Source organism: Lepisma saccharinum, chromosome 13, assembly GCF_977018435.1.
Source record: "Lepisma saccharinum chromosome 13, izLepSacc3.1, whole genome shotgun sequence".
Lineage (NCBI taxonomy): Eukaryota > Metazoa > Arthropoda > Insecta > Zygentoma > Lepismatidae > Lepisma > Lepisma saccharinum.
The window spans coordinates 82,027,433-82,042,619 of NC_139241.1; the positions used below are offsets into that span (position 1 = coordinate 82,027,433).

Below are 15,187 nucleotides of genomic sequence, written 5' to 3' on the forward strand. Positions count from 1 at the left end.
TCATTTGTTTCTGGGTTGTTATTGTTTTTCGTATCAAAACTAACATCAGGAACGGAATATTTATCATATGGATTGCAATAGTATGCTCTAGTAGCAGTGGCGGCGATCGGGTTTCAAAATTGGGGGGTCAAGGTGTCAAAACTAGGGGGACAAAGACAGTTTACTTTTCCTTGGTAGATAAGGTTTGGCATAATACGGGAGAAAAAGTGTCAAAAAGGTGGAGGCAACTGCCCGCCCCCTAATCGCCGCCACTGTGTAGTAGCTTCATTAATTGCATAGAATTTGGAAGCTAAAGTTTTGAAACAATGTGACAAGCATACCAGAGTACAATGCGGGATAAAATTACAACGCACACGCTGAAGAATTCTTATCAACGTCGATGTTAATGTGTTGATATGATTTCAGGATTCAACAAGTACAAAAGAGAAAATGTATTACAATATTGTTTTCAGGTCTCCTTCCACACACAGCTACAATTATTCAAACATTTCTCTGAGCGCTCTGATATCTCTAGAAACACAACATGCTTCTAAAAAACAATTTTAAAGAGAAATATTATTGAACTCATTGTAGAATGGTTTCCTTTCAATTTATTGCAGCTTGTCTTCTCGCTCTCTTGGTAAGTTTTTTAAAGAATAAAAATATTGGATTTCATCATAATTATATTAATTGCTAAATAAGACAGTAAATTACGGAGCTTTTAAATTATAATTTTGTAAAATAAATGCATTAATGTAAGTGGGCATTCCATGTCAAATCGCACACCATAGCTGCTGACCGTAATAGTTTTGGATTTTGACGAAATTTTCACAGCCTGTTTTTGTTTGAGCCAAAACAAATTCCCTTTCCACAGTTTTTGAAAAATTGTTGTTTTAGTAGGCGTGAGTAAAAAGTCATATTTTTTTAACGTATTTTTAAGGGCTGTGTAGCAGATAGAGAGGTCCAGGAGATCTCATTTTAAAAAATAAAATGTTACGAAATCATATGTCGTGTTCAAGAATTAATTCTGAGCAAAATCCAAATTCCATATTTTAAAAATCAGAAAGCAGTATCACCGATTTGGTTCAATTTTGAAAATATTTGGCAGTGCTTACTTTCTGGAAAATTTCGTTTACTTTGACCGCTTACTACCCTTTATCAGAGTTTCTGCCTCTTCCCTAACCCCATTTGGTGCTAAGCAACTCTACCCCTGATCTCATTCATTTTTTAGAAAAATATTTTGTGCTCCTACCCTTCATTAAATTTTCTATCGTTTGATCATAGATGGTTTATCGTTGCAATTAATTTTATGCAAAATTACCTAAATATAGACAGAGTTATTCTGTTAAAAATGTTTATGAAATAGTTGTAATTTGCTAGTATTTAACATTCACATTTGATTGAACTATTTCTTTTCAAATAAAGGTCTCCTCTATAGAAGTAGACTCGGCTCCTGCGAGTAATGAAAAGAATCAATCTTCAGTAACAACAGGTAAACACCATTAGCGTATTTGGATATTAGATTGTAATTACTTTTTAATAAATAATTTTAAATTGAACAGTCACATGGAAATTGTCATGTCAGTGACTTACTGAAAAACATGCAACAACTTACCCCAAGAAACTAATTTTCCATCGATTTTTCTATGTTTTTTCTATTTTTATTTATTTCTACCATTCTCTGACTTGTCTGATAAAAGCAGAATTATAGCAGTTTACACAACAATGTCAATTTTCCGCTGACTTTACATACAAGTTGAATCTTTGCATGTTTGCATTAAATAAATAATTAACTGAGAGATTACGAAATGTTTTTGTATTATTTTGCAAAGAAGCAAACTGTACTAAAAACATGTCGTCTACGGAATAACACATGCTCCAGTTCTCTATGAGACATATGTTCAATACGCTAGAAGAGAGTAGAAAATTAATATTAATAATACTGTTGCTATATTTTAAAAGATACACAAAAATGCATATACAATCAATGCAAGGCACATTTTTTCTTGCACCCTAAATTCCTCAAAGAATTTGTATGTTTGTGCATATAATATTCATATAATTTTCACAGTGAATCAGCGGCGGCGCTAGGTTTAATCGTCTAGGGGAGCTGAGGGGGGTGCGACGTTGAAAATACAGACAACATGAAATATGCATGCATGTTTTAGTCCCTAAATCAAATATCAATCAACTTTTAGTAGGCATCTATGATAGTATGCTAATTAATGAAACTGAAGAATAGCAGTGACTTCCTTCATTTTTGGCTGATTTTAGCACAACAACGACGTTTGGAAATTTGGAAAGAACAGCTTGTTCAAGGGAGGCCAATGACATATATGGACGACTGGAGGATTTTTCCATGTAGAGTCAAGGCATTTTTTCATGGACAGGGGTCTAATAGTGTTGCTTACTCTCTCTAAAAAAATCTTTCAGTTTGAAGTTATCATGTTCCTGCAAGGCCTTTATAATAATTAACATAAATGACTGTGACTGAAATGTACATTTTTTGATTGACATCCACTGTCTTAAGTTCACTTTATGCAGATATAGGCTAATAGAGCCTGGCCTTACAGTTTAAAATGAGATCCGAACCATTATGTGCATCCGCCGGGTATTACAAGGCACAACCAATTGAGGTACAAAATTCAGTTATTAATCATATGTCAAGAACGTTGTATAGGTGACAGACAACAATTGCTGAGTGTTTAGTTTTTGTGCGTTGGGTAAAAGAAAGAAATCGCTACTACGCAACCTAAAGTTCTGCAATTTGAAAAAGAAAATAACACAATAAATATGAAATTGCTTTACTTCATTTATTTTACTTCGCTTCTTGTGACACTTTTGGCTAATTTGCGAAGATGGGAATGAGTGATGATATCATGAAATTGATGAATGAACACTCACAAACATCCATGCCCAGGTCGGGATTCGAACCCGGGACCCCTGGCGTCGTAGCGTGCAATGTGCTAACCACTCCGCCATGGGAGGCCGGCAAAATATGAAATTATGTAGTCACTTTCATGTAATTATCAATTCACTCTTTTTGGACTGCAAAAATGTCCCGTTGCTTTGTTACCCCTCTTTTCATATGCGTTCGTTTTACATAATCTTCCGTCTGCCCAGATGCGTGGTATCCCCAACAACGAACTATAACATTTCTTCGCGAATTTTTGGCTCCTTCGTAACAGTCTTTGAAAAAGTCTGAAATGGTACATTTACTATGTATAACAAATAGAACGAATTAGCGAGGAAATTATCGTCATGGTACAACTCGCGTTAAATACCTGATGAATGATGATACTTGAAAGCAACTGACATTTTTGTTCGAATGCGAATTGAAGAAAAGAGGAAGAACAAGTAGGCGGACAATTAAACCGTGTATCAGCAGTGTAAAGCAAAACATACAACTGACACTGACCTACATACATGTATCGAAAAACACAAACAGACTACTTGAAATACAAGAAGAAATAATTCTTAACAACAATTCTGAAGAAATAAAGACAACAGCCGCTGATCTTTATAGAATGCCGACAGTAGAGGAAAATAAATGGCACATCTCTTTGAGAGTAGGATTAATGCTTGCCTGTTGTAAATAATAACAGCAGTCTCAATTCAGTACCTAACATTCGGCCCTCAATTTATGACAACGACATGCCATAATATGACACTGTAAGAGGTAATCTTTTCGGTAGAATATAGGTTTTGAATAGGGGGTGCGGAAGAAAACTAAGGGGTGTGCAAGCGCCCCCTCGCTCTCCCCTGGAGCCGCCCCTGCAGTGAATGAAGCTAAACACCATATATTTTGAGATTATGTTTCTTTTCTATATTGTACAATAACCCCATTTGATTGATCTGTCTGTTTAATGTCACATTTCTAACTTTTCACAGGTCTTTCAGAAGTTGGAAATGCTGAGACGTTGCATGAAATTCGTGAAGATGTAGATAACATACATAAAAAGCAATCCACAGCAGTGCATCTTGTAAAACCTGCATTCTCTGAAGGTAGTACATAAAGAACAATTCTTACACAATTTTATTGTTTATTTAATATTTTATATGCTGCAGTAAGTTACATAACAATAATTAAAATATAATATTAGTCATTCAAAGTATAATAACTATGCGTTACTGGTAAATGTTGGGATAATATACCCAGGACGATGATGATCATATTATATACTTACTTAGGACATACATATGTCCATACACATATAGACATATAACGCTTCATTTTAACTTTTTTGTAGAACAAAGTATGCGACAAAACGAAACTACGCTAGCATTTCAATGTCTTTGTGGTTGCATTAACAATTTGAAAGTGGTACTTGTTGTTTTAATTTAAAATGGTGAATATTTCGTTTTAGTTGTAAGAACACATGACTTAATTTATATTAACAGATGAAGGGTCAGGGGGGAAAAGCAGGTAAGTTGATTTTCTAGTGGTGTCATTTTCTGAGCTATTGATGCTGTATTGGACTATACAATATGGTTTCTTCCGTTTTATACACTTGACACTTCCATGTATCAATGCACATGGTTTTTGCACCTTTTTATTTACATGTTCAGTAACGTTTCGCAATTAAAACTTCATTTTCTGGAGTTTTACGAAAGTTGACTTACCTGTTTTTTTTCCCCTTGGCCCTTCAGATAACGGAAGTTTTAATTTTATTTCTTATTTCCATAATTTAATGTTTCTTAATGTTATCTGTCACCCTACTTCATAATATTTCTTATTCTCTGTAAGAGGGAAGAGAAAAGGACGATAGTAAAAATGAGGTCAAGGATGAAGGAAAAGAATTTATAAAGGTTCGTATTATGAGACCGAAGATAACACACTTCGAAACAGGTGAGCATAATTGATTTTTTAATTATATACATACATATATATATACATACATACGAGGACCGACAATTGAGCAATGAGAATGATTTTATATTGTCCCACATGTGCATTCTATCTCTGAAGTAACGCGTTCCTGATGTAGTGTGGTCCATAATCCACAACCTGGCAACACCTCATGAACTTGCGATAGGCATGCTGGCAATTATGCCGCCATGTCGTGAAGGAGGTGCAAGGGTGTAGTCACGTAATAGCTATGGAGCAGCGAGTGAACATCAAGTTTCATGAAGGACATTCTGAAAACTGCTTGCTGGAATAAACATTTCTTGAATTCTATTGTTGTGGAGGACAAAACGGAGCATTTTACTACGGTCCTTGTACGAACTAACAAATCGCTGAATGGAAGTCACTAAATTTACCAAGAGGCAAGAAAATGCAGCTCGAAAAGCCAAGGGTGAAGACAATGTTGTGTTTTTTTTTTAATGATAGCAAAGACATTATTCATCATGAAATTGTTCCAGAGGGTGAAAGTGTAATTGGTTGTTACTATCATAGTGCTCGGATTGATTATGGAAGAGAACTGACCGTATCAGACCTCAGTATTCTGAACCAGGCAGTTGGTTCCTGCTCCACGATAATGCACGGTCCCACAGAGCAGTGGTTGTCTATACATTCCTAGTCCAAAAACAAGTGAATGTGTTGAATCATCGTCTTTACTCCCAAGATTTATCCCCCTGTGATTATTCCCCGTTCCCGAAAGTGAAGCTGCTGCTGAAATTACGCACTTTTGATGAGCACAGGACCAGTCAACATGTTGTGACGTCCAATCTTCAAGTCATACCACATGAAGACTTGCAGATGTCGTATCGATCGTTGGCCAACCGTGCCAATTGCTGTATTGATGCAGGAGGGATGTACTTTTAGTAATAAACAAGCCATATTCAATTATTTTGTTTCCTTTTCACAATATAAAATCTTTCTCATTACTTTATTGTCTGACCTCGTACATACATACATATATAAATATATACGTGTGTGTATATATATATATATATATATATATATATATATATATATATATATATATATATAAGTGTGTTTGCATAAATGATCGTTTGTCAATGAAGCTTCGGGCCTCCCCGATGCGCAGTGGTAGCGTCGTCACCTTGTAATCAAGGGGTCCCGGGTTCGATACCCGCTGGAGGCACATAGTGGTTCGGATCCCACTTTAAACTGTAGGTTCAGTCCCAATTAGCCTTACTGCGCATAAAGTGGACTTAAAACAACAAATCAATCAATCAATCAATAAGTCAATGAAGCTTCAATTTGTGCCCTGTATATATCAATAAAATAAAATGATCTGTTTACTTACGTGATTCCCATCATCTTTCATGAATGTAAGTCCTCGCTGTCATGGAGACCATAGTACATGAACCTAATAATATCTTCTACATATATTTTTTCTATATTTATACAAGTTTAAGAACTTTTCTGTAAATAATGGTAGTGTATTGTTATAACTTTGGAATATAATAAGTGTGAGATACTATTATGTATATCGATTTTACAAAAATCTACTTTCAAATAGCTATAACATTTCTTCTATGTACAGTCAACGGCAATAAAAATGGGACACCTAGATCCTGAAATACTGGCTTCTCTGCAATATGCCGTGTGTGTTGCTTAACTCTCCGGCGTTAGCAGAAGTTCCTATTGAAAAGTTGATATAGAAATAGGCTCATTGTCCCTACAGTTAGGTAAGACACATAACACAATGCAGAGAAGCCAGTATTTCAGGATCTAGGTGTTCCATCTTTATTGCCGGTGACTGTACATTGGTAACACATTGAAGGTAGTGTAGGGTGGTACATTTTCGATATAGGTACTTATTTCAATCACCCGTTATAAAAAGTCGAATATTTTGCTTCCTGTTAATGGGAACGCTGATTTGAGGACTGAGAGTTGTTACGTGGGGTGTCAGGTGTGTTATGCAAAAACATAGAGAAATTCTACGGAAAACCCGGAGAACCAGACGTAATTTTGTATGGTAAGGTGAGTACCTTGTAGATAGAATAGGTGCTTTGTATATCAACGTCTGCCTGTCATTTTGCGTGCCCCGTGTTTATGCTTGAACGTAGGACAGCGAAATTCAGATCAAACGGGTACAAGCAAGTGGTGGCTGTAGCATGTTACATGTGTAGTCATATGGTGAGAGATAAGGGAACTACAGAAATATTTGTTTCTATGCACGAAGTGGTACATATTCGATCGGCGGAAATGGTACAATTTCGATCAGCGAGGTACACAGTTTGACTTCCATCCGTAATGCGTGCAACACATTACTTCACAAAGTAAGTAAATGCGTTGTTCAATTTATTGTTACAGATGCATCGCAAACGTACACCGAAGAAGGTATATCAACAGTATTCGTCCAGAGTTCTCGAAAATGCCGTGCAGAGTATTCTAGAGGGACACTTATCTATACGCGGAGCATCGCAACTTTATCATGTTCCATTTGCTACCCTCCGTCGTCGCCTTGTAATCAAGGGGTCCCGGGTTCGATACTCGGTGGAGGCACAAGTGGTTTGGATCCCACTTTAAACTGTAGGTCTAGTCCCGATTAGCCTTACTGTGCATAAAGTGGACTTAAAACACCAAATCAACCAACCAACCATTTGCCACCGTCCAAAACAAAGTAACGATGGCACGTCAAGAAACAGCGGGTGTTCCTGCCCCTTCCAGGATTGACGTTGGACTTCCTTTCATGATACTAACAGCAAATCAAGGAACACACGTCAATAAATCCTTGTGATTTTTTCATTTTAAAAATAGACCTGTCTATAAACATTACATAAAGATCTTCTTCTGTTTAAAATCTTTCTGCTTTTGTATATTTTTAGACCATAGTATGTTTAAAATAATATAGCTACATAAAATATTGTAATGTTGCAAAAAATTAAAAACTTATTTCCCTAATATAATATCCGAGTACTACTTACAAGGTAGCCTAATATTAAGAGAACAGAAAAAATAATTTAGGCATAGCTATAAATACGTTTCCTATATTTCGAATTATGCAACGATGAGGAGTCAAACAGAGTTATTAAACTAACAGAACATGCAGTTTGTTTTTATTTTGCTCATGTAGGTCTACGCAGTAGAAGAAGCTGCACTTGTAGTATATATTAAGGATACTGTTTCATCACTAAATGTTGATCCAAATTGTACCGCACGGTGATCAGATTTGTACCTACCTAGGTACAATTCTAATCAAATTTTATCCAACCTAAATTTCGTTCTGCTGTCTACAGTAGCAGAACTAAAAGTGTCATGTTATGCCAGCGTCTTTAGGACAAGATAAGCATTTCACTGGCACAAAAACTGTAATTTTGCTATTTTTTTAAAGTTATATTGAATTTAATTTTTTGTGATCGAAAATGTATAACCTTACCCTATAATAAAATATTGATTTCAGGAAAATTTGAAGAAACTCCATCTGGAACACATCATCTAAAGGGGAAGAGGAGAAGGCATCGAAGGAAGAGGAAGAAGAATGTTGGTATGGAGTCCTCATGTAATGTACTATCTCTAAATAAGACGATACACACATCACATAATGTATGAGCATAATTACCTGACGGTTTTAAAATAGCGGAAATAAAACGAACACGTTTCACTAGAGCATCTTATGTAAATGGAATAAGTTCTACGTTTCTTGGAGAATAATTCAAGAAACAGAAAATTAATATGTACACTTGTTGGAGATTTATTCAAACAATACAAACTGACACTAACCAAAAATAATGTCTTTGAAGTGATCCCTTGTAATGCTACACAGTATTGGAGTCTTATCGAGCGAGCAGTTGAGAGTATTGGGAAGGATGTCTTGAAGCGTGTGATGTTAAACTTCACAAAGAGGTTCCAATATTGCGTAGCATTACAAGGGAATCACTTCAAAGACATTATTTTTGGTTAGTGTCAGTTTGTGTTGTTTGAATAAATCTCCAACAACTGTACAGATTAATTTTATGTTTCTTGAATTAATCTCAAAGAAATGTAGAACTTATTCCATTTACATAAGATGCTCTAGTGAAACGTTTTCGTTTCATTTCCGCTATTTTAAAACCGTCAGCCAATTATGCTCATCCCTGGATATATAATTGTCTAAAGATGGGATGATAAAGCGGCAAACCACGAAGAGAGAGAGAGAGAGAGAGAGAGAGAGAGAGAGAGAGAGAGAGAGAGAGAGAGAGAGAGAGAAAGTTTGATAGGTCTTAGTCTTTAAGGTAATCAGCAAAAAGTGTTGAAGTTATCACGAAGATTAAGAAGTATGATCAAAATACAAAAGAGTTTCGAAAATTCTTTATTTCTTTGCATTTTCTATTTTGTATCATTTATAAAAGATGAAGGGCCTATTGGAAGACAAAGTCAAATATCAAGTGGATAATAGTAGTTATCATTAAAATAACTGTACAAATTTGATTGACGAAAATAAAATTTAACAATTTATTTCATTTACATAACTAACTATTTAACTCTTAACGTAACTATTTGTTACAGAAATTGGAAATATCCACAATATAAGGTCCCATGCTGATTTAAACCTGCAACCAGCATCATCTCCAATCACTATTTCCAACAAGATGGAAGGTAAGAAAGCTGAAATTCGGATTTTTTTTTATTTATATATTTTCACCTGGCTCTTTTGCCATACTCTTGCATTACATTATAGTGAAATTATGGAATTTTTTGAAGCTCACTTGATCAGTGTTGCAGCCTTGAGTCGATACCTCATGTGAATTTGAACTTCGTATAGTCTGTCATATAATTTTTGTCCGACTTTTAAGGTTTTTCATTTAACACCTCCTCGTATTATGGCAAGATTTTTCTTCCTTTCTTTAAAATTAACGAAGGGTTAAATTTTTGTTTTGGGGGCATGTTTGAGGCGCGGACCGCCAAATTTGCACCACCCAAACACATCAGCCTAGCTACTTCACTAAACTGAACCCACTTCAACTACAATAGCGATCTCTCCACTCATAATAAAATGTTGTTAGCGACTCATCTGCTAGTTTTTACAATTACTTTACTCAGAACTTGCAATCTCCCCGTTTTGTCACACTTTCCCCAACATGTTTTTCTTTAACGTTTTCAATAATTAGACTTCCTTTGCTAATTCCAGATGAGAAAATGGTCAACGACACAACAAATAAACCTGATCCTCTCGATGTCAAAATAGATGTGCGAGCCACCAATAATACAGATGAGAAAAATGAACAAGTAACAGAACAATCTACGGTCTCTACAGCTTCACTTGAAGGAACAGAAAAGCCAATTAAAGCTCTAGATAGCAACACCCAAACCTTACATAGCGAGGAGACAGAACACAAAAAGGAAGTTTCTGTTACAAGTGGAGACAACAGCACTCCTCCACTCAATATTCAAACCACACAATCAGGCGAAAATACAACACCATTTCCTCCTGCAAGAGTGTTTCAGAACCATATTGTGACTAGTGGGATAGAACCCCAGATAACTAGTGAGATAGAATCCCAGGTGACTAGTGGGACCGAAGCCAAGGTGACTATTGAGATAGAACCCCAGGGTACAACAGAGAGTGTGAATACAGTGGATACTAAACATCAGGATCTTCCATTGTGCCGAAAAGTAAATTCTTCCAGTACGAACGAAAACCCAAAGACAGCAACGAAAAACGAGACTTCGATTAATAACATTATAGAAAGTAAAAAGGTGAATGAGAAGAAGACCACCAATGGCACAAAAGCTACTGACTATGTAGAATTTAACAAGAAGAAAGATTCTACTAAACTTACTCAAGGAAAGCCCAACCCACAGAGCAGCAATAAAGCGATAGGAAACAAAACCAAGGCACGAGATTCTGTACCATCTAATACCACACCTCCAACTAATGTAAAGCCAACAGCCACGAACCACGAAGAACTAGACTTGCTGGTTCAGAAGGCCATAAGGGCTCTACTATTGAGCATGAGGAGAAGACCTATTGCATCTACACTTTCGCGAGGAAAGGCTAAATCAGAAAGCGAGAAATATGGCACTAAGGAAGAGAAGAAACAGGGTGATAGTTCAGTCGTGTTATCATTAGATCACCTTCTGGAAAAGAATCCTGCGAAGAGTGAAAAACAACAACATGAAAATGGTAAGTACTCGCCCTACTATTATTACATTTTGGGGGAATTCTTAAATTGTGTGTGTTTCATTGGCGTTATTCACAGCCGAATTCAGAGTTGCAAGAATTGATTCCCAATTGCGAATGTATACACGAAAACTATGTATTTTGTGCGTGAAAACTCATCTACAGAAAAGGTACAAATTGAAAAAGCCCATATTATGCATAACAATTTATTACTAATTATTAATATGATACATACGAGGAATCAGAAGGTGTTTCAGTTTTAGGAAATGTATAATATTTAGAAAGAAAATGAAAATCAATGTCTTTATAAAACACATTTTATAAAATCGGAACTGGATACGTATGTGTTTGTTGTTGCATATGGATATGTATGTGTGTGTTGTGTGTTTGTACTTGGACGTCAAACATTATAGCAAGTGTATACACATACACGCGCACACATATACACTGCAAGCATAAAGCAATCGATTTCTTTGTTAATTCTTGATCAACAATTATATTGATACATAGGTATTTATACGGGTCCAGGGTTCGAATCCTGGCCTGGGCATGGATATTTGTGAGTGTCCATTCATCAATTTCATCGTATCATAACTAATTCCCATCTTCGCAAATTAGCCAAAAGTGGCCCAAAAAGCGAAGTAAAATAAAGCAAATCAATCAATCAATCAATCAAACATAGGTATTTATTGCTAATTATATATTTTTATAAGTTAGGTACGATCATATCTTGGAGAAAATAATTTATCTAGAATTATCATTTTCCAGCTCTTACAGAAACTGAGGAAGATGAGGAAAGCGAGGGAACAATAGAGGATGATGGAAGCGATAGTTATGAGATGGGCAATAAAGCAAGACGAAAGTTTAAACGTAGCGAGAAAGATGTAGAAGGTTGCAAAGGAAAACAAGAAGGTAAACGTAAGCATTATTTCTATACTTTATAAAAATGGTTGCAGCCTTATTTAACTATAGTATAGTTGAATATCTGGAGAAAATGTATGATTCTATTTCCATTCTGCGATCGTATGTTTTTATTTAGAGCTCTTATTTAAGTAAAATGAACTAAAATAGAATTTAAACTACATTATTGATTCATTAAATTGGATAGCCAAAAAGTAATCAGCAACTTATCCAATTTTTTCAAAATCATCAAAAGCAATTCTTTTTTAAAAAAAAGTCATATTTTTAAAGGTTGTTCCAACAAATCAACCATGACCATGAGATTCTTAATGTCAAGCAAAAAGCTATTTTCAGTTTTTGTTCTGCAATAAAATGAGTTAATGTACTCATTCATTATCACCTGTAGCATTCCATAAGAAATGTACTTGGTCCTTTGTTACAGTTCTGTCTTTTTTCAAATGGATGAAATGTTTTGTTATCATGTCTCTTCTCAGAAACTGTATTCGAGGTTGTTTTTTTTAGAGAAATTACAATTAAATACTGATCTTTCCAAAACAATCTTATCCATTCAAGGCTACGAAAAGTAGTTTGATAGAAACAGATACATATTTACATGAACCAAGAAATGTATCTTCCAGGAAACAAATATAGGCTTAGTAAGAAGGAAAACTCAGATTAATTGTCAATAGCAAGTCTATCCATTAATCTATGATATTTTTAAGTGTACATTTTCTACCTATAATTTCTATTTTAATTTTTCAAGTCTTGCTTATACCAGATACAATTATGACGCATGTGGTTTTCTCACATAATTATTTCGTTGTAAAAAGGTCTATAGTAAAGAGCTAGACATTAAATTTTCAAGCGTAATATACTAATTAATAAGGGACAGTTTGTACATTGACGTGATTTTTTCTAGGAAAAGGTTGTAAAGATAAAGAGGAGAAAATTACGTTTGGAACAAAGTCAGTTTCTTTAATAGCTGTAAGTGGAGAAAATAACTCGACTTTAAACCTCAAAATAAAAGATGAACGGGACATGACAGAAGAACTAATTCAAGGGGCAACCAATACAGAGAAGGGCAACCTAAAAAGAAGAGTACGAGATTATTTAGAGAGAGCAGATGATGAATATTATGAAGAAGAAGGAAGCGATGATGCAAATGATGAAATAAGAATTATATCTTACGATAGTTCAATGAAGTTTCCTGGCTACAAGGTCACATACAAAACAAGGGAGAAGAAAATATCGCGCCAAGTAGATGAGAATGAAGGAACGTGGATATATAATGGCAAGAAGATACCTCAAGCTTTGCGTAGAAGTGTCCATGATCAGCAGCATATACTTGAGAATAGAGGCATACAAAGTGATCTTGTGACAGATGAATAACTGCATACTGCAAGGCAAGTTGAACCTATTTTTCGTTAATTGTGAAATCGTTCTATGAATTGTACTATCGTTTGTGTGCCAGTTGTACTGTGAAGATATGCATTGAAAACTTCAACATATATAGAAGAAATGAAATAACCTGTCTTCCAAAATGATCTTATATGTTGCACTTGATCGTTTTAACATTGCGAAATCGATATCACATTTTGTGGATAAAATAGCAAGAAAATATATCAAGTTGATGTAAGTATAGGAACCACTTCTCTGCTGTATAATTTATCGCAATTAAAATGACTATAAACAATGAGCTTTTATGTACCAGTTTCAAATTACTACACATTTGATATATTGTAATTATAAAAAATATTGGATTATGCAGACCTGCACCTGCATTTATATTATATTATTCGTAGTTTAAAGTCATTTATAATAAAGTGCGTTTGTTTTTGCTCTGGGCCGAGATGGCGCGTGAACAACTTTGAACAACTCTTATAACACAGGTTAGTACTTGTTATACAGTATAAATATATCTTTACATGCTAAAGATATATGCGTAAATAAGCGAGACGTTACGGGACGAAAATGCCGGCATCTGCGACATGTCACGCGCAATCTCGGCCCAGAGCCAAAACGAATGCACTGTAATTATAAGGAATGAAATCTTAATTTCGAGAATGTATTTAAGGGAAATGATTGTTTTGGATGCCTGAAATGCATTTAAATCAACATTCTGTTTCAGGAACAGACTGTCGTCCGAAGTCCCAAGATACCAGCAGCAAAGGTATTCCGTAACAAGAAAGTCTCGCAAGGATTTACATCTCACATTGTAATTTGTAAAGCGAATAGTCTGTGGTAATATGAGCGGTGCTTAGCTTTTGAAAAGGTTATAAAATAAAGGTAATGCGGAGAAACATACTGCTTCTTGATTTGTCTCGTGATTTGATTATAGCCTCTAATTAGACTTTTCTTGTAATGGAATCTCCTGGATAGCTTAGTGTAATCAAGGGATCCCGGATCGATTCCTGTTAGTGGCGCAATGGACAGCGGTTCGAGTCTCCTTTTAACTGTAAGTCCAGTGAACTTATAACAAACCTCTTCTTTGTATGGTGTGAATTCTGCGAATAATAAATCTCTTGTGGGATATATTCTTCCCTCCCCTTAACTATGACTCAATGACTGGAAGAATTGTTAAGGTGTCTGTTCCAAGCGACACGGGTAGCTTGTAGCTTCCTTCTGAAGGAAGGACCAAGTTTTGATCAGCCACCAAAGAGAAGAGAATGTACAATCTATTTATATTTGCATTTTTGTTATTTAGCGTCGCTATCCTTCCACTTGTGCCTAATCGCAACGATGAGGATGACTGATGATTGATGAAAGGACACTCACAAAGAACGCAAAGGCCGGGATCAGATTGATTGATTGATTCAGTTCGTTTATATTACTTCGCATTTCTGCCCCTTTTGGCTAATCGCGAAGTTGGGGATGAATGAATGAAGGGGCAATCACAAACGTATGGCGCCTCACAGAGGATTGTACTAGCTGTGAGTTCAGACGTCAGAGCCTCACTAGTCTGCAAAATGTAGTCCAGGGTATACTACAGGAAGGTTGACATTTGGGGCCGAGATTCGAACCAGGAAACTTTGTTATCCAGCTCGAAAGGAATTCACAGTGTATGAAAGCAGACCCCAGGAGCTTTAATTCAATCCCCGAACCCACTTACCTTTTCCCAGCTTCATAGTTTTGGCTTTTTGATTGATTGGTTGGTTTATTTAACTTCGCTTTCCTGCCACTTTCGGATAATCGCAAACAAGACGATGAGACGATGAAATGAATGAAGGAACACTAAGGAAGAATATCCTTGCCCAGGCCGGGATTCGAACCCGACCTTCCCTGAAGTCATA

General features: G+C 35.7%; 1 protein-coding gene across 4 annotated transcripts; it reads left to right on the plus strand.

Annotated features, from left to right (window-relative positions):
* Positions 1-485: 485 nt before the first annotated feature.
* LOC145997466 (uncharacterized) lies at positions 486-14,215 on the plus strand. 4 transcript variants are annotated; one of them, XM_083134542.1, is made up of 10 exons: positions 486-619; positions 1,405-1,471; positions 3,871-3,984; positions 4,727-4,828; positions 8,298-8,381; positions 9,383-9,472; positions 10,005-11,000; positions 11,766-11,915; positions 12,817-13,300; positions 14,026-14,201. In XM_083134542.1, exons 1-9 carry the CDS (start codon positions 575-577, stop codon positions 13,284-13,286), a joined length of 2,118 nt encoding a protein of 705 aa, XP_082990668.1. In that variant the 5' UTR covers positions 486-574; the 3' UTR covers positions 13,287-13,300; positions 14,026-14,201. The 4 variants fall into 4 exon arrangements, with proteins under 4 accessions (XP_082990668.1, XP_082990669.1, XP_082990671.1 ...); XM_083134543.1 differs by having other exon boundaries at positions 11,766-11,909; XM_083134545.1 differs by lacking the exon at positions 12,817-13,300 and having other exon boundaries at positions 14,026-14,215.
* Positions 14,216-15,187: the final 972 nt, after the last annotated feature.